At 49.0% G+C, this 20394-nt stretch overlaps 1 protein-coding gene and 1 long non-coding RNA gene across 22 annotated transcripts in view; one reads left to right on the forward strand and one right to left on the reverse strand.

Moving 5' to 3' along the window:
* Positions 1 to 20394, reverse strand: part of LOC144381083 (uncharacterized) — a 912868-nt gene that overhangs the window by 774486 nt on the left and 117988 nt on the right. The gene's annotated exons all lie outside the window — the stretch shown is intronic.
* SAP30L (SAP30 like) lies at positions 1932 to 16195 on the forward strand. Its single transcript, XM_036114242.2, has 4 exons — positions 1932 to 2768; positions 6681 to 6803; positions 9241 to 9339; positions 10907 to 16195. The coding sequence occupies exons 1-4, from the start codon at positions 2571 to 2573 to the stop codon at positions 11033 to 11035; spliced, it is 549 nt and encodes a 182-aa protein (XP_035970135.1). The 5' UTR covers positions 1932 to 2570; the 3' UTR covers positions 11036 to 16195.

The raw sequence follows: 20394 nt of genomic DNA on the forward strand, positions 1-20394 counted from the left end.
TGAATATATGAACTCTGAATGAGGAATTCTATTAAACTGTGCCTTTTTTTCCATTTATTTTCATTCTATTTTGCCTACTATAAAAGCAATAAATGCTTATTGGGGAAAATGAAAGGAGACCAAAAGGAGAAAAATACCAACCATAGTTCCAACTACCCAGGAATAATTACTATTAGTACTTTGGTGTATATTTTATGCACAAATAGTTGCTTTTTCCTTTGTTTTTTAACTTAGATGTACACACATCATATCCCATATGCAATTTTATATCCTGCATTTTTAACTTAACATGAATAGAGCACTTCTCTAACTCATCATCAATTCTTTGTTGAAGAGTCAATGATGAATATTATATATAGAAAAAATTTACATTGATGTTGAAACTACCTTAAATGTGGAAAACATCACAAAATATCTCATTCTGAAGATGTTTACTTAACCACTTCTCTGGTGGAACTTGAGGTTCTTTTTCTATTATAAATAATCCTACAATGAACATCATTGTTTCATATTTTCTCTGGTAGGCCAATTTCCTGAAATGGCTGTCCCACATGTGAAATTACTAGGCTAGAGGGTACAAATACGTTTAAGGTCACTGAAGAAAATTTAAGATCACAGGGCATCTTCTTCTAAACATGGGAACTGGTAGCTTTCCCTTTTTCATCAGGACACAAACCAGAAGCCTCTTCAATGCCAACCCAGCTAGTACTACCAAAATAGGTACACGTGCACACCTAACATTCCCCCCGCTCTGCGCCCCCTCCCCACCCCACCCTACCCCCAAGCCCCTACCCCCGTCAATGCTACCCATCCCTAAATGACTGCATGACAGAATGACCCTGGGCTAGTCCCTACGGGCCAAAGGCCCTCATTTATCACCAAGCTACCCAGCGGTGGCCTGACTAGGGGTGCCAGACTAGAAGATTTCCCTAAGGCCTTTCTAGATGTGTGTGTATGATGCCGTGGCGCCGAACCCCAAGCTCAGGGAGTTGGTAGGACACGGTCACCTCGCAGATAGACCGGGAGGCTTAAAGCAACAGAAGCTACAGCTTACAGAGCTCCAGGGAGGGCTCAAGACACGGCAAGCCCTTCCCCATGCCGAGTTTGGCCCTTGATCCTCCACCCCCAACCTTTTCTCCGCGTCCTCCGCAGCCTCTCCTCTTCCCCGCGGTTCACCGAGTCCACCCTCCAGACCTTATACTGACTTCCGATTCTTCCCAGCCGAGGGGTCACCCAAGCCCCCAGGGGTCTTCTTCCTCCCTCTCCTTCTCTTTCCGCGCGGACCAAGCCAGTCCCAGTCTCCACAGTCTGAGGTCTCCGCCACCCTCAAGCATCCGACTACCTTGCAATACCCGCCATCAGACCCTCATCATCTCCTCTGCACGTCTTTCCACGTATCTGTACCGGGTTGTCCCTCAGTCTTTCCCGCCATGTCTGGCTTTCTGTCCTATTTCAACCACCCTACCTCCCACCGGTCTGCGGGTCCTCTGGCCCTGGTTCTTCGGTTTTATCCTGTCTGTCCTTCTTGTGACAGAACCTCTATCCCCGAAAGGTCCCCCCTCAAATGCCCCTCCCTATGTTTGTCCCTCCGCACCCCCGCCCACGTCTGTACTTCTGTACGCCCCCGAATGGGCTCCTCTGTTCCCGGAGTCTGGCCCTCGGTCCAGCCAGGCCCCTGCTCACCAACCCTCCCCCGGCCTGAAGAGTGCGCGGCCCCGTTCCCCGCCCGCAACCGGGTAACTCTTCCCTCTTCCACTTTCTCTACTTTGAACCCATCCCAGCAGAGTCCAGGAAGTAGCCAGGCGCCAGGGACTGGCGGCGGAGGCGCCCAATGGGGCACGCCAGCGGCGGCAGAGGCCCCGCCCAGAGAGCGAACGCGGCCAATGGCCGTGCGGAGGCGGGACTTCCGCTGTCCCGCGGAGGGCGGGGGAGCGAACTGTTGTGGTGCGGAGCGTTGGGCGGGCGGCGGCCGGGCGGCCCAGGGGCTGCCGCGGGACTCGGGGCGCAGCCGAGCGGCTGCAGGGGTGGGGCGAGCCGGACGCGCCCCCGGGCCCGGGCGCCGCGGGTTCGAGGCCGGGCCCCGCGCGGGGAGGCCGCGCCACCCCGGGAGAGCTGCCCGGCGGCGAGTTTGCCCCGCAGCCGAAAGAAGGCGGGAGCCGGCGGGGGCCCTCGAAACCCCCTGGCAAGCCGGGCCCGGAGTCCCCGGGGAGCGGCTGCTTCCTGGGACGCCCTCCCGGACGCCCCCGCCGAAGGGTAACGGTTCTGGGCCCCCGGCAGAAGGCGCCTCCGGGTGACCCCCGGTGGGGCCCTGCGAGCCGCGGGAGCCGACCCCGGGGCCTCGAGCGGGGAGGAAGGGGCTTTCCAGAGGCGCGGGGCCGGGGGCCGAAGGAGCCGGAGCGCGGCGGAGCGGAGCCGGGCCTCCCGGGCGCGGGGCAGGGCAGCGCCTGGTCTGGGGACGGACTCCGGGACCCTCGGGTGCGGGGGCCTCGGCGACCTGCCCCGCGGGGCGCGCGGCCGCGGAGTGGCCTACAGGGGATCCTCCCGCAGAGGGGCCGGCCCGGGGCGGGGAGATGAACGGCTTTAGCACGGAGGAGGACAGCCGCGAAGGGCCCCCCGCCGCCCCCGCCGCCGCCCCGGGCTACGGCCAGAGCTGCTGCCTCATCGAGGACGGCGAGCGCTGCGTCCGGCCCGCGGGCAACGCCTCCTTCAGCAAGAGGGTCCAGAAGAGCATCTCGCAGAAGAAACTCAAGCTGGACATCGACAAGAGCGTGAGTCCGCCCCCGCCCCTGCCCCTTCCCCTGCCCCCGTTTGGGTCCCCGCGCGCCGCCGCCCTCCGGCCGCTGTCCCCGGCTGCGGGCCGGACCCCGGGGCCCTCCCCGCCCTGGGCCTCGCCGCCCTTTATCTGCAAACTGGGGAGTTGCACTCGGGATTTCAAAGGCCGCTTCAGCGCAGACAGGCTCGGACTGGGATTCTGCCCAAATCCGGGAGGTTGGGGGCGGGGGGAGGGGGTCTACCGAGGACCTTTCCTGCCTGGGAAGATTTGACAACAGTTTAGGGCTTGTTGTATTGGTTTAGATATTGGGGCCCGGAGACCTGGGTTGATTCTGTTGGCCCACGAAGGAGCAAGTGTTGGGGAGAGGGTGATGAAGGGACCCGGCTCTTCTTCAACTTCTCTCTCCTTCTCGGAACCCTGTTATTCCTTCAGAAAAGGAAAGGTGGCAGTTACTTCCCACTCCCACCCACCCCCCACCACCCCTGCCGCGGCTTCTGCAGAGGGTCACCGAGCTCGCTGCTTCGCATGCAGCTGTGGGGAAGTGGGATTTTGAAGGATGTGGCAGAAATAAGGCCAAGGCCAGGTCTCGGGAAGAGGCTCTTTGCAGCCCAGGTGACGGGGAGGAAGAAAATCAATTTTCTTAGGGGTAGCTTCTGTAGAAGGGCGTTAGGGAGGGGGCTTTAAATTTGAATAGAATAGCCCTGTGTTTTGTGCCTAATTATAGTAAAACTTTTCCTGTATGATTTCACCACTTCTAGTTAACAATTCTAAAGATGTGCCTATTGTCAACCAATTAAGAACTTTTTAGTTTGACATCTGTTGCTGCAAGCCTTAAGTGGCTGCCTTGTGATTAGGAATTGGAAATGAGTTAAGGGGGTATTTAATATTCAGGTAGACCTGCTAAAAGCTCAGGTGGTTAACATCCATTCTATTTTAGGACCAAAATTCCACTGTTGGGGGAAATTAGAGATTGCTTGTTAAACTGAAAGGACACGCACTTTTCTACTTCGGATCTTACAGTTGAAACTGAGGCCCAGAGATAAGAAGTGACAGAGCCAAAGTCACACAGTGACTAAGAGGCTGGTTAATTTCTTAAACCCATTATCTGACTTACTTCCAAGCCCCATGCGTAAGCCTTGATGAAGTACTAATAAATAAAAAATCTTCCCGCCTCTTCCAGGCTCTTCCCTCTCACCCCCAATTTATTTATTTATTTATTTACGTTAACAATTGCAGTACCTTTGCCACTCTTGAAAGATGCTGTTTTTTAAAATGGCTGGGGGTGAGTTAATGGCTTTCTTACTACAAATCTCTATCAATGAATGAATGAAAGGAATTCATCAGAGAGCAAACAATTGGCTAGACACTAAGGTCCAGTTTAGGACACGTGTTGAAGTGAAATGCCTAATTCTAACACAGCAGTGAATTCATCCTCTTGGAAACACTGCCTACCTTTTGTGTAGGTGGTTGGGAGCCTTTACTTGAGCAGCTTATAATATTTTCCTGTCTTTAAAAAAAAAAAAAAAGGAAGGAGGGAAGGAATTTCCAGTTCTGTTAAAGCCTTGGATGCCATGACATGTGAACAATTGTGTTGCTGCCACTGGGGCACCATTTACCCGGTGACCCCGCTGGGGAACCTGTGTTGAGCTGTGTTGGTGCTTTCACACACACTGTCTACAAGAGAGGCAGCGTGAGCCTGGCCCTGGAGTTCCCCAGACGTAGTGCTTCTGGAGGAGTAGTGTCTCACGGGAGGATCACTCTCAATATGTTTCAAGGTGGTGGCGCAGAATCATTATTTCTGAACGGGATTCTACCTCATTCTCACAGGCTTGGGCAGGAATTCAATTCTAAGTAACTGCCGTGTTACAGGAATTTGTAGCCGTTGCAGAAAGTTAAAACAGAAAAGAAAAACCCTGGAACCTTTGCTACCATCCTTCTTCCTCCACCTCTACCCCCAAAGGCCACCGAGCTCTGAAATTTCTGAAAACCAGTACATACTTGAAAATGGTTAAGGAGAAATAATGACTATTTATCTTGTAAAAGGGCCTAGCAGAGAACCTTTTTAAATAATAGCACCAGAAATCCAACTCAGGCAGCTTAAACTCATTTCATGTAGACATTGGCCGTGCGCTATGAGTTATTAATATATAACATGCTTTCAAACATTCCTCCAATTGACATATTTCTGCTTTATTCTGGAGAAAAGTGGAAGTTGAAAATAGTATAAAGAAAATGCTGGGGTAGGAAAGGACATGCACAGGGGGTCAGAAGGCCTGGGTGACCCTGACCAGATCATAACCCCATCTGTGTGGCTTCCGTTTATCTCCGTAGAAAATGAGATTGGGGCCAGTGGGGTTACACTGGTGATTGCTAAGTTCTCTTCCATCCAGAATTCCATTATTCTAGTGTCCTGACCTGAAACCTCCCAGCCACAGCTTCAGGACATCACCTCTTCTGCCTGTTCTCCTACCAAGTGTGTCCCTCTATGAATTTGAGGAGCTGCTTCATCTCAGAGTTTGCATGTGGAACTAGCTAACGGGAGGGCCAGCTTCCCATCGGGGAGGGATAGTATGCTTTCTTCCCCAGTAACAGCATGTCCGGTGGACTGTACATCAGCTAGGAGGGATTCGTTGGGACGGTGACACAGGCTGTGTCCGAAAGTCCTTTGGCAGAGTGGATGCCGGCAAGGCTTCTCGAATATGTGACCATATGTAAACGGTGGCTTTTGCTGGCCGAGGCTGCTCTCAGGAGGGACCGCGTGCGCTGGTACAGGTGCGCTTAGAGAATGCCTGCCGTCTGCAAGACACGGCCGCAGTATAAACTGAAAAGTGCTCCGGACTCACCAATCCAACCCTGTGAAAGTGCTGCTTCCTCGGACTAAAAAGCAGTTTTCATTATTTTCTCCATGCAAAGGTCTGAATTAATTGATGCTGGTTCCTATCAGCTTACTTTTGTCTTTAAGAATTTAAGGAATACATTCAAATTCAGAAGTCTCTCAGGAACGTTTGTGTCCATCTGTTCCAGTGTCAAGACCCCCAGGTCATTGACACAGGCACCTTGTTTCTGTTAGGGTTTTGAGTGGCTCCCCAGACGCCCCTGGTACTCACGTTCTTGAATAAAAACACGTTTACCTCTCAGCTGTTACGCCCCCAGCTCGCGCTAGGAAGTCGGCAGTAGCATCCAGCTGCTTTCGTGTGGTTTCTGGGAGAAAGAGACTTTCTGCATCTCTTCCCACTTCTCTTTGTGGACCAGATGTGTGGGGATGCAAGAAGTATTGTTCTGATCCGCAGGAATAAAGTTTTTCAGATGTCGTCCTGCAGTAGGAGCTGTTGTCCTGTCCACCATTACCACAGTCCCTTCTTTCCTCCTTCCTGGGACAGTGCCTTCCAGCCCCTTGTAAATTCCTAACTCCTGTAAGTCACATCACCCTCTGCTTCAAAAACCTTGGGGGACTGTCTAGTCTGAAGGAAAGTCTAAGCTGTTCTCGTGCCCCCACCCCTGAATCTCTTGGTCACCCATATTTGAAATTCTTAACTCTTGGCTCGTCTTCCCATCTGGAATGCTTCCTGTCTACCCATAAATCCTCCTGTTTAGTCAGGGACCTCTACACTTACTATCCCAGCCACAGGCTCTCTCCCTTGGCTGAACCCCTACCATTTATTATCTCTAGCCTTCAGGGGGAACTTAGTTTGTAAGCTGTTGCCCAGTGTGATGGTGGTGTTTGTGTCCCTTTGTCGGCTTCTTGTTCTACAACTCAACAGTAGACTTCTGGAAATTAGGACCTCTATGTTGTTCTTCCTTCTGTCTCTTCAATGCCTTGCAAAGAAGAGAAGCCCCATAGTTGGATAGATACCTGTGGCTGTTCCCATGGAATTGGCGAGTCTCACTGTAATTTGCTTCCCATCAGGTAAGACACCTGTATATCTGCGACTTCCACAAAAACTTCATCCAGAGCGTACGAAACAAAAGGAAGAGGAAGACAAGTGATGATGGCGGAGATTCTCCTGAGCACGATACTGACATTCCTGAGGTAAAAGTCCAGAGGTCCGCCTGAGAAAGAATGGATTCTAATGTGATCTTTATCTCTGGCCTGGTCCGCTTTTTGGATTAAGAAATAATTTTAGTCCTCTTTGTTTTGCTGTGGTTTATCTGAAAAGTGAATCATAGAATCATGGTAATACCGAATCTGAGAGCTGAAGACTTAGAAATCAGCTGGTCTCACTGCCCCCTCGTTCTACAGACAGGCACAGAGACCCGAGGTCACACACAGAGTTCGGGGCCTCTGGGCCACTGCCCTTTCCACTAGGCCATACTGCCTTTCCTCAGGAAGCCCCTGATACCTTCTTGAATATAACCATGACGTCAAGTTTTTTAAAACCTCTTTTTGGCTTTAGAGTTGGAGACTGAGCTTGTATGGTTTGGGGGAAGTTACTGGCCCTCTGTTTTCTGATCTGCAAAATGAAGGTGTACATTGTCAGTTCATATCAGCTCTGGTCCCTGGTTCCCCAGCTCTGGTTCCCCAGGAGCCATTCCAAAGTCAGTTATAAGGGCCCAGGGTTTCTCAGCCCCGACTCTGTTGATATGCGGGGCCAGAGAAGTCTTTGTCGTGGGGGGCTGTCCTGTGCATCATTGGATGTTTAGCAGCATCCCTGGATTCTGCCCATTAGATGCCAGTCACCAAAGTAGTGACCATCAAAGAGTGCCTGCAGACATTAGAGAACGTCCTCTGGGGGCAAAACCAACCCTTGCTGAAGCCCATTGCTCTGGACGATGAGACCTAGGCTTCTTTTTTTTTTTTTTTTTTTAAAGATTTTTTATTTATTTATTTGACAGAGAGAAACACAGCGAGAGAGGGAACACAAGCAGGGGGAGTGGGAGAGGGAGAAGCAGGCTTCCCGCGGAGCAGGGAGCCCGATGTGGGACTCGATCCCAGGACCCTGGGATCATGACCTGAGCCGAAGGCAGACGCTTAACGACTGAGCCACCCAGGCGCCCCGAGACCTAGGCTTCTTGAACCTTCAGGGTGCTCGTGCCTGCCGAGCAAGGCTACAGAAAGTATTGGATTTTTTTCTAAGTTATTTTCACTTCAGACTCAGCAGAAGAAAACCCGTTTGTAATGTACATTGACTATTTGACACGTGAATATTTCATAAGGCAACCGCCTGTTAGCACTCAGAGTGGAAATGACTGCATAGGAATAGAAAGAGTAGGCGGGCCTTTGTCTGCAGATGTGGAGAAAGCCTTTGAAAATATGGTCCTTTCCCTCGGCCCCTCCCTGTATCCCTTTTTCTAGCATTGGTTTACAATATTTTTCTATTGCCTTCAGCATTGGTATTATTATTTCATAAAGAAATGGATGTATTCAATTTCAGTGCTTTTTACAAAAAAAAAAAAAAAAGGGGTTTGAGGAATGTTTTGAAAAGAATGAAGGACTTTGGTCCCTCATATTGATCATTCATTTTGTTTTTAAGTGCTCTCCACCTGCCTGAAGCAAGAACATCTCTTTTAGAGGCAGGTAAAAGCAGCCCAACTTTCTGGGCCTTCAATACTTAATGACTGTGCAGCTTTCCTCTCTTCCTGTGTTAGAAAAAAAGGGGGGGTCCTTTCCCTCTGTTATCCAGTCATTTGCAGAGACCCCAACCTAACCTGCTGATTTGTACATTCGCCACAGTAGCTTTCGAGTTTTCTCTGGAGAGTTGTTCAGGGTTCTGACACCTGAAGGCTGAGCCTAGGGAAGAACTCTGGGAACAGCAGTACCTCCCGCTGTCCTATCTCACGCCCCTCCATCTGGTCTGCTACCAAGCTCAAGCCTGTCTTCCTCCAGGATGCCTGTCTGGGTTTACCTTTGCTCCCCATACTTGGGGTCCCCCTCTGGTATCACCAGCTTCCAAAGCTCCACTTGAGCGTCTCATTTCCGATCACTGCCACAGCACGGTCGCCTGCACCCCCCATCAATCTTCCCTACAAACCACCACTAGATCCGTCTTCCTGAACATCACCCCTACCACCTATGGTCGCTCCTTCTGCTTTTCAAGACATGTTACCCTCCAGTCTCACCTTTTAAACCCATCGTGATTGCCTATGACGCCCGAGTCTGTCTCTTCATCTCCTGGCTTTCTGCGCTCATGGTCTTCTCTCTCATTCCCTAGTCTAGTCCTGTTACCCGCCGCCTCTCTAAGCCCTGCTCTCCTTAGCTATAAGTTTCACCGCCTCCGTGAGCCTCCTGGGACCACCCCTCCCCAGCTAGAACTCTTTTTCCACTGTTTTGTTTGGTTTTTGATTTTTTTTTTTTTTCTTTGGTCCTCCCAGCCAGTTATTAGTCCTCAGTGGACCATTTCTAAGACATCTCTGTAGTCCTCTTCCCCCCTCCCCCCACCCCTCCTAGTGTAGTGCTGGGCACGTAGTGTGCTCTCGGTGAGCCGTGGCTAGTCAGGTGATGGATAATGTGTTTCTCCTCTTCTCTCCAGGTTGATCTGTTCCAGCTGCAGGTGAACACTCTACGGCGTTATAAACGACACTACAAATTGCAGACCAGACCAGGCTTCAATAAGGCCCAGTTAGCAGAAGTAGGTAGACAAATTGCACTGCAAAAAGAGAAAGCCAGCGTTGTGCTTCTGATGGTGACCTTGGTTCTCCCTGCTGCTACGTGTGTCTGTTGATCATAATGCCTTGCAAGTAACTTCCTAGCTCTGCAAGTAACTTCCTGTTCCCTCTCTCGTACAATCTAGAATCCCACAGCTCTAAGACCTGGAAAGGCCCTCTTTCTATAAAAGAAACCATGGCACCGAGAGAGGAAAAGACTTGCTTAAAATCACACAGCAAATTAATAATAGAACTGAGCCTTGAATCTCCAGACTCCTGATTATAAGTCCTGAGTATGATTTTGTTTGTGCATTTGTTTGAATCTTGTTTTGTAAGATTCCATATAAATATGGTCCTTCCTGCACATCCAGTGTGTCAGATTAATCACCCCAAAACCTTTGCTCATATTCTGTGGGAGCTATTCTTTTTCTTTAGTTTTTCCTTTGATTTCTTCTCTGATGTTGGTAATGGAAGTATTTATTATAATGAATAGAACCCAAGAAATTTTTCTCTTACCCTGAGCTCTTAGTACAATTCAGAGGGGGAGAAATGCTCTATTGGCCCTTATTTGAACCTACTGACAGCCTGGCTTGATACTTCTGTCCTGTTGGCATTTGTGCAGGTTTCCTCTCATCCCTCTTTTCTCAATGTGCTTTTCTGCCTATTGTTGAAAATGTGGAAGATGGAAAAAAAGAAAAATAGAATGCTACCATCCAGAGGTCACCACTCTATAGTGCTAGTTCTCAGACTCTTTTGATCTGTCCTAGCCCCCTCAATCCATTCAGAGATTTCCTTAAAGGTTGACAGCCCCATTGGTTTTTGGTCTTTCCTTTAGGGGTTTCTTGCTGATCCATCATTTTTTCTTAAACTTCCTTCCCCAGCATCTAGATAAAACAGATAGAAGTATACAACTCTTTTCTACTTTAAGGTCACATTGCCCATTTGGCAGCATTCCCCTGCTGAAAGGGATGGGTTGAGGTGGGGCAAGGGCAGACCTGCATTCTCAGGACTTGTAAAACAAAGCTCCTGTGTCAGGAGTACACAGTAAATGACGAATTCTTTTTCAAATGTGATGTGTTTTTCAAGAGGCAGCTATGTACTATTTAGATGAATTCTTGGGTCAAACACTTAACATCTGTCCAACTGGCTATTCATTTGACACAGTTTTAAAAAGATGCTTTTCTGCCCGGTGATGCCAGGGCCTGAGAGCTGGTGATGGTAGCAGCTAGCCAAGCAGAGCCGTCCCCACCTATTCCTCCTTGGGGGTGCCCTTGAGATTATGCCATGATGGACAGTTAGCTGCCACTGAAATAGAACTGCACCTTGGAAATGTTGTAGGTTCAAGTGCTGCTTTTGGAGGCCTTGAAACCAAGTCACCCAGCCGGCTGGGAGAGAAGGGCGTCTGAGTTCTGCAGCACTGAGTTCTGCAGGGATCATAACCCCATCCCTAGCTCTGGAAGCTAACCCCTGCTCCTTCTTTTGCACAGTTCAGAATTTGTGGCCCTGATGTATACGATGCTTTAACGGACTCTGGTGTTTTCCCCCACGCAGACTGTCAGCCGACACTTCAGGAACATACCTGTGAATGAAAAAGAGACGCTCGCCTACTTCATTTACATGGTGAAGAGTAACAAGAGTCGACTGGACCAGAAATCGGAGGGCGGCAAACAGCTTGAGTGAGAATCAAGTACATCAAGGAATGAAGTATAATGCTGAACACACAGGTGAAATCTGCTACGTGTAAGCCCGTAAAGACTGTTCAATTTTATTGTAAATAAAAAAGTTTGAATGATGAATACTGTAAATCTTTTTGGTCAGGAGGATTATATTCTCATGTTCAGCATGTGCATACAAAGACTTTCTTTTAAGGCAACTACCGGACTGAAAAAACAAGATCACTGAGAGATTTAAAAATGATGTATTGCAGCATTCAACAACGCATTAAGTCAATTCTACTGGAAATGTGGGATAAAAAATATCCTGGTACTCACCTTGTACGACCACGCTGCCTTGTGTGAGGTGTAGGCCTGGAAGAGCAGTGGGGTGCAGCTAACCGGAGAAGCGCGAGTAGACCCCAGTCTGGTGGGCACAGTCGGGCCCCGCTTTGTTGCCGGCTGTGTCGTTGATCAGCAGATCGGTTTGACAGTGGTCCCCCTCACTGGCCGCTGCCCGGCACACAGTAAGCACTCAGTCAGTATGGGTGGCCGACTGCCAGCCTGGTAGCATCCGCTTCACACCTCTAGTTAATGAGAGCTCTGCCATTTCTGTGGCTCACCACTTAACTTCTAGAATGTGGAGGAAATCCTGATGCACCAACAGGAGGTTTCTCATCAGAAGAGGATTTGAGGGCAGTCGCAGGCACCAAGCTATATTGGCGGAGCTTCCAGAAACACTGATGCAGGGGCCCTCGCAGGAGATGCAGCTCTTTGTACATCACTCTGTGCTTTACTCTTTGGGGTGAAATTATAAAGTATGACTTCAGTCATCCTCCTAGGTCATAAATGCTTTGATAAATGGAGATATTTAGTGATTTGGGGCTCGTGTTTTCAGAAATACTAATCCTTAGTTCACAGCCACCAAGAAAGCTGCCAAGGATCATGTGATGCCTGCTCGGAAGTCCAATTCTGGGACAAAAAGTCTGACTGGCCGTGACTCCCTGGGCTTGGGGTCACCAGCAAATCATGGGTTTGAGCAACAAAGGTCAGTGCCGTCTGATATTCATTTTTGTGAGCAGTTTGCCTCCCTCTGGGGGCGGGGGGCGGAGATTGCTAAAACAATTTTTTTTAAGTATGAATAATTACCTGATTTTTTTTAAAGTTCAAAAACTCAGATTCCTGTATCTTACTATATCAGAGCCAAAGTCTCCTTTGAAAACAAAGCTTTATATCCAAAAGTATGCTTTTGCAAAAGTTTCTAATCAGTGTGTTAGGGGACAAAGGATGTGAATAGGGGATGGAAGAAAAGAGAAAAGGACTTGGATTCTAATTTCTGACCATCTTGACACATATTGTGGTCAAAAGTATCATTTTCTTACTCAGTTTTAATTGTGAGTGCTTTCTTAAGCCTTAAATTTAAAAGGAGCCGTGGATGGCCTAGCCCGGCAGAGAGTTTTAATGTCTCATAAATGGCTTACTCTGAGCGTCAGCACAGAGAAGTCCGAACACAACCCCCGCTAAGCAGGGCGGTGCAGTGTCTGAAGGCTGGGTTCTGTGGGGCAGAGGACCATGCTGTCTGTGGATTGGGGACTGGCCACCCCCTCACTAAAATGCAGTGTGTTCCATTGCAGCAAAGCGTTCACCAGTGTTCAAAATGCATGTCTAGCAGATTGCAGCCTTTTTAAATATGTATAAATGAATGTACATAGAACATATTCTAGACTATGAGGCGATCTTATTTTAATACACCCAGCTGTGGATGGCACATCAAGGTGCTCTCTGAGTGTTTTTAGTCATTCAGATTCAGTATGTAGAGACTGTCTCACTGCTTATAGCTGAAGGATGCTGATGTGCAGACGTCAAGAAGGCTCAAAGTTCTGTTGCTTATATAGGTTTTTCTCCTGAGAGACTGAGTTAGAAAGTCTTGAAGGCATCAAACACCAGGCCCCCTTTGTCAAGGGGAGTGTTTTCTCATCAGGCCACAGTTTGGGGGGCAGATGGCGCCTACAGGTGAAGGCATTGGTAACCTGCTCTCTGGAAATGTCCATCTCTTACTGAGAAAATGTATCTTTCTGATGTTGAAGTGAAAATCGCCGATGTGTAGGTCATGTCACTATTTCTTTAACAGCAAATCTATTTCCCAGTTGAGGGAGACAACAGTACATTTCTGTACAAGAAGCTGTGGTGTTGGGATCCATCTGTTCCCGTGTCTCTGTAAGAATATTTTTGTTCCAGCGTGAAGCCTGGGGAAACGCTCACCTTCAGCCAGATGCTCTGTGCACCTGAGTCCACCCTGCCACCTTCCCTCAAAAGAGAGGTGCTTTTGGAAAATGGAGGCTGTGGGTGTCTTTTCAACCTTTGAAAACATGTCAGATGAGAGAAAAGACAAAGCTATATGAACTTACGATTTTCTTGTATGCAGAAATCTGTTCTTTCATCAAACCACTAAGCCACTTGCCTTAGCCTCTTCTGCAGTTTCCCAAGGCTTCATCTGTGGGCAGGAGACTTCTGCCTGTTAGAAATGGCTCCGAAGCAGTGGAGTTTGGGGAAAGCAGTGTTCATCTTGGCTGCCTACATTTTTATACACCTGCCAAGGACTCTTGCGCTTCTCTCCACCTATAATGTTGCAACATTGCCTTCTCTCCTCTTGGTGCTCCTGGGCAAAACTGGAATGTGAAATCCAGAGCTTGTCTTCTTAAAGAGTACGGTTCCTGCCTCGGTCCGGCTTGGTATGGTTCTTTCATATACCCTGAAGGTTGTCACGTGGAAATGCCAGTATCCTGCCACTCGTGTTGCTTCGATTTAGGGTTTTAAAAAAACAAATGGACAAACTTCTTATTTCAACAAACTCTTAGGTTGGCAACATCACGTGAAAAAGCTCATAGCCGAATCCCATGAAAGATTGAAACCAAAGGCTTCAGGATTGGCATTGTAAAATGACAAGGAATTTCACTTATGTGTTAGAGCCACCAAGTTGTTAGAAGTTCCTGTCATAGCTAAATATTCACTGCTAGGCTTCCAGAGAACAGATATTAATAATTGTTTGCAGCTGGAACGTTGCATCTAACCTTGGCATTTCAGCTGCTTATTTTGTGGGAACTTTTTGGTTAATATCCTGCAGGACAACTGCCTGGTGGAAGGGAGAAAGTAGGAGAGGGGACTTATTCGGGGGGTCTTGTCTGTTGAAATAGGCTATCCAGACCATGGATCCCAGAGAAGTTGCTTCATGGAAGTCACCTGAAGGCTCTCGGTTGTTAGAATGGTGAGATCCAAAAGTTGGGAAAGGGTCTTTAAGTCATCAGTCCAGTCTCCCCACAGGTGCTGACATTCTGCCTACAACTGTCCCACCAAGGGTTTGAGCAGTCTGGGCTTAAACACCTTTGAGGTCAGGGAACTCACTACCTCCTGGGGAAGCCTGCTCCATCTCTATAAACCTCTGGCTTTTCTGTGTTCTCTGTCATTTCCATCTTAGTCTCTGCCCAGCAGGGGCCGTGTGGAACAAGTTGTTCATCTTGGCCAAGGACCCTCATTGCTGGCACTGTCCCAGGGCACGGCAGTTGTCTTTTTGAAAGGAGCAGCTAGCAGATAGATATTTTGGTGTCCTGGCTGTCTTTCCCCTTTAGCATGGGTCCACTTAGTTCCTTGTTGAAGGATGTGGAAACCCCATCAGCCTAGTTCGCCTCCCGTGTTCTTGCGGAAGCTGATGGAGGGGGTCAGGGAGGAGGGGATGCTATCAGCCTGATTAAAAAAATAACCTAAGAAGGGATGGGGCCCTAGTTCTGTGCTTGCCCCACAAAAACTGATGCTCACGTCACTTAGGAAAAGTTTTAGCTAGGAGATTGTAAAATATTGCTCTGTGTGGAGTTTAAGGGCTCCATGACTGCTGAGAGCTTGTACCTTAAGATTTCTGCACGTACTTCACACATTGTTTTTATGGAGAAAACAAAGCTTAGGACCTTGGGGGAGGGGCGCATCACATGTCTCTGTGTCTAAGAAGTGCCATATTTTCAAGCTGGAAAGTCTTGTAAGGTTACTCTTGCCCCATCATTCGTTTTGAAGACAGGAAACTGACATTGAGAATGACCTGTCTGAGTCGCAGGGCACTGTCTGGACTAACCTCCTGTCCTCCTGACCTGTCCAGAGCTCTTCTCACTCTGACTTGCACATGACTCGAGTCCTGTCCAGAGTAAGGTGCCTTCAGATATTTGAGACCTTGCCACTGAGCAGAGAGGTCCCCAAGGCCAGCCTGGCTCCCAGGGGCTATGAACCAACCTGCTGGACTCAAGGCTGTGTGACACGATCAGGAAAGCAGTTGAGTTTTGCCAAATGAACGTGAGGGGAGAAGAGAACTAGCTGATGATTTAAGACCAGAGTTCAGAAGTCCTGGCGGGAGGTGTAGTGTTGTCCTAGAATCGAAATTCTCACGAAATGGGCTTGCTCTGAGATCTGTTGGTCAGACTTCTGCCTTTCAGGTGGTCCTTTGGGCTTGTGTCATTCGGTTGGCCCTGAGTCCGACAGACACCACTCTGAGGCCCCGTGATTCGCGGCCTCCCAGTCCCCATACTGGGCTTGACAGTTGAACCGAAGGACAGGTGAACTCGAGGTCATGGTCCGGGAAGCATGGTGCTTTGGGGTGCCTTTTTATTCCCTTCATTTTATTACAGACTGTTTCCAAGTTCAAGGTGAGGAAGGGTAAAGTTGATCTGACGTTTTGAGGTGGAGTCTAGTCTGGGGCCCGGTGGGACCTCTTCTTAAGGTAGAAATGTCTATACGCTGTTATTTCATCTAGCTTGTGTCCTAAACCACGAAGCCTTTGGTTGCTCTCACTCCACGAGCACCTCGTCGCCCGGGACGGAGGGCTGTGCGGGACCCCTTCTGTACGTGTCTGCTGTCCGTGATGCCCATCGGAATGTTTTCGCCGTGTGGGTTTGTGTTCCATTTTGTAACTGCCTTATCAAAAAGCAAGTGCCCTTCCATTCCAGGCCTCCTCATATTGTACTTGTTTCCTGCCAAATTCGGAGGATCATTTGTATTTTAATTTTGTAATCTATGGCTCTGTACTGTTGAAAGGCTCTCAATTCTGTGGGGTCTCCTTAGTATGTATGTGACTTTTCATGTTGCAATATCACACAGATGGGACGGCCCGACTTTCGCTCTTAATAAACGATCTGAATGAGTAACGAGAGACACATTCTGTTGTTCTCCTTGACCGTCCACGTGGACTTCAGATGCTTTCATTTCCGTATTTGGCCCCTGGCTGTGTCGTACAGCGATCGGTGACAATGGTCTTTCCTCCGGGCTCTGAGTACTGGCTCCCGCGTTCCCCCCTTCCAATCCCAGTGCACAGCGAGTGAGCTTAGGTGGCAAGGTTGATTCCTGCTATCTCCTATGGAGAGAGACTGAGGGGTCCGACCGCCAGAGGCTGGAGTCTGAATGCTGCAGAACATCCCAGATAACCTGAGCAAAAAGCTTCGCTCGGGGTCTGCAGCTAGCCATCTATATGGACCCTCAGGAACCTGGCTGGAGGACTCCAAGCCGAAATGCCTGTGGGGGCAGCTGGGGAACACAGGTCCCTCCTAGGGCAGCCGCTCCTCGGCTCCAGCCTGTTGTCGCCACGTGGGGATGCCAGCCCTGTGTGGCCACTGCTCAAAATTTCACAAGAGGACCTGGTAATCTAGACCTTTACATGAATATCCCAATGTTCAGATGTCTCAAAAACATCTCTCACAGGGTGTGGACTAGTGTTTCTTCACATACAGTAGAGGCTTACTATTTAGAGTTGGTTCATCATCTGAACACTTGTTAGAAATGCAGAACCTCTGCCCCCCTCACCTGCCAACTGCCTACTGAGTCAGGTCCGTGTTTTAACAAAGTCCGCAGGCAAGTCACATGCCCACGATGGGGCTACCTGACCGCGTTTCACTGGTGGGGGCACCTGAGGCCGCGGGGGTGGGGGTGCAGTGAGGCCCTTGCCCAGCTGCTCCTCGGACGCCAGGCTTTCATTTCATGTCTGCCCCTTTAGTGCCCTTCCGTCCTCAGCAGAATGGAAGGGAAGCAATGCAATGAATGTTTCTTTGTCTTCTTTGTTAACGAGAGGGAATACACACTAGCTCTAAAATTTTGAACGGCACCCAAACGGACAGCACAGCTCCTCCCCCTCACCGTCCCCCTCACCCCCAGGCCACTTCCTTGTGTGGAGGCTGACTCTTCAGGAGGCATTTTGGGGGGCAACGAGGGTGGGGAGTCCCAGCTGTCCCTGGGAGCCCACAGGATTCCTGGTGGCTTGCCGCTGAAGGATGCCATCATTTAGGTGATCCCTGAGTTGATTTCCTTCAGAAAGCAAAGGCAGTTCTAAGTTTTGCAGCATGTTGTCTCCCCATGTGAGTGTGACTTGCCTCCCTCCCTCTGCCTGCCTCTCTCTTTCTCTCACACAGAAGCGTTGGGCTGCCCGCTGTACTCTAACCCCACACGCACTGAACTCAGAGAGGTGCTCTGTCCCCAGGCTTCCCCCAGACTGGCCGACCTCTGCTGGAGTCGACCTCCCGTGAGCATCTGTAGACATGGGTTATGATGGCAGGATGGACCCACATCTTCGTGTACAGAAGGTTCACTAGGAACCTGACACCCCTTTTTCAAAATAAACCTTTAGAATATTGAATACCGGATCATCTGAAGTCCAGTGGTTTTGAAAGTGTGGCACTTGCCACCTCCCACCCGCATCAGAATCCCCTAAGAATGCTGTGTACAGTGCCAATTCCTGGGCTCCATCCCAGAGTCTCAGAACAGAAAGCTCAGGGGCCGAATTCCAAGAATGTGAATTTTTTAATTTCCCCCATGTAAGACTTAAGCTTGATAAAGTTAAGAATCTGGTCCAGAGGTTTCCCAATCCAGCAGCTTCAGCCTCATTGGGAATACTAGCTCAGAGTTCCCAGTGAGACCTAGTAGCTCCTCAATCTTCCTGGGGCCCAGGAAACCATTTTTACAAAATCACCCAGTGCATTTATCTGCACATCCCGGTTTAGGAACCACAACCCCACAAGGCCCAGGGAGAGAAAGTAGCTGCGTTCCACCTGGAACAGCTCAGACGTGTCAGAGTCTGAACAAATCCGAGGACATGCACAGCCACAGGGACACTATTACAAGGAGTCATTGCAATGGATCATCTTCAGTCCGGATAAAACCAGAAAGAAAATAATCCACAGTTCCGAGCACCCTGCCCGGCGTGGAAGGCAACGCGATAAATGTCTGCAGTTGAATCTTCCATTAACCGTTTTTTAGTTTATAAGGATCTTTCCCACCTAGAAACAAGAATAACTGCCAAGTGCAGGGTGCCCACCAGACAACACACTGCTGGTTTTACACGCATTGACTCATTTACACTCACTACAATTATATAGAATAGGGACTGTTGTTAACTCCAGTTTATAGAGGTGTAAATGCAGGCATGGAGAGGAGGAACTTTCCCTGAGTCAAAAAGCTAGAGGCACTCCTGGGATTGGGTCCAAGGGTCATCTGGTCCTAGGGACATGTCAGGGAACTCAGGAATGCCACACTTTGAGGCAGGAGAGCCGGTCAGCCTTGTCCCAGAGTGGATTTACTAAGTAGATTTACTAAACTTTAATGAGGGATTCCTAGAAGTCACTAAGACTCTAGTTAGGAAATTTAATAGGGTTTAATGGAGGTTAACAAGGTACATCCAACTTTCCCGCCAGGTTTTAACTTACCAGAGCCGAGCGGAGATTAACAAGCCCGGGAGGTGTAAAGGCACCTTCGTGATTTAATGGGGTTAATGAAACTGTCAGAGGTGGGCCGGGAGGGACAGAGCCGGGGCACGCCACCGTTAACCACTCAATCTGGTTGAGGTCAAGAGACATTTATTAAAAAGCTGAAGCCTGCCCTGTCCTGCCATGGGCATCACAGGGGGAGCAAGTCAAAGAAGGCCACAACCAACATGCGGCCATGGTTACTCCTCGATGGTGGGATTTGGAGTCTTACTCTGTGCCTTTTTGGTGTCATCTAAATCACTGATAACGGGCATGAATCATTTTCACCAAACCTATAAAATTGCAAAGCAATTCTCCACATGCTTAGTCTTGAGGTGACATATTCCTCAAACCTGTAGAAAATAGGTAAAAGCAACAAGAATAAGACAGTCTTAAATTGGGCAACACTTCACTGGCAAAGGGCTGTCACCCCTCGTCTCGGTGGGTTTTGTCACACCCCGTGAAATAGCCATATACAAGGTCACACCTGGCAGTGGGGGAGAGCCAGAGCAAATCCTCTCTTCTGCCTCCCAGCGTGGCGCAATGTCGTCACTGAGCTCTTACTCCGTGCCAGGCCCAACGCTAAGCACGTTACATGCCTTAGGCCCGTCGGAGATGAGAACTATTATTCTATTACATAGATAAGTTTATTAGAGAGGTGAAATGGCTTGTCCAAGGCCACCAGGACGTGGTGGGGACGAGAAGTCAAACACAGGTCTATCTGGCCCCAAAGTCCAGCGTGCCCTGCTGCTCACTCAGCGGATGAGCTACTATCTCATGGGAGCATTGTTCTCAACAGTGAAGAAGCGGAAACAATCTGTATGTCAAATAAAAGGCAACCAGTTTTAGAAGTATTATGTCTACATGTAAAATAATCTCTAATGCATGGAAGAACTTTCATCTCAGTTTAGAAATACTAGGTAGGTAGAGTACATAGGTATATATGCATACGTGTTACATGAACATGAATATAGACATATACACACATAAATATGCGCGCACGCACACACCGGTATCTGTGACTCAGGCCGCATATGTAGGCATATCAAGACATCTACTTCCCAGCTCCGTGTATAGCCATACTATATCTGTATCATATGATTCAGAGTAAGGGGAAAATAGGAAGAAAAAGGCTTTCTGAAAATCAAGGGAGCTTCCTGGAAGAAGAGGCTCCTAAACAGACCCTTGGAGAAAATGGAAGGTTTCACAGGAGGCTAGGCTGAGGGGAAGTCCATTCGGGAGCAAAAAGCTCAGATGCCAGAGTGAGGAGCATGGACTTTGGAGTCACCAAACCTACTATTAATAAAAATCCAAACCAAGCAATGCAAATGGCCAAGAAATGTTTGAGTGTCTGAGGTGACACCAAGTGACACCAAGAAAATGCCAGGTGTCTGAGGGAATCTGGAAAGGGACTCTGTCCTCCAGGAGCTGGGAATTTCAGAGGAGTTCGTTGTGAGACAGGGACGGAAAGTAATCCTTCCACTGCTGAAATCCTAGGGTCTGTGGGGCGGCCTCGGAACCCCGCACCAGCCCGCCTTCAGATGAAGGGGCCGTGCGTAATGGGCTCGTGCCATCTTAGAGAAGCCAGTAAGGCTTAGCAAACGCAATGAGCTTAATTAAG

This window comes from Halichoerus grypus, chromosome 2 (assembly GCF_964656455.1).
Source record: "Halichoerus grypus chromosome 2, mHalGry1.hap1.1, whole genome shotgun sequence".
In the NCBI taxonomy this organism is placed as follows: domain Eukaryota; kingdom Metazoa; phylum Chordata; class Mammalia; order Carnivora; family Phocidae; genus Halichoerus; species Halichoerus grypus.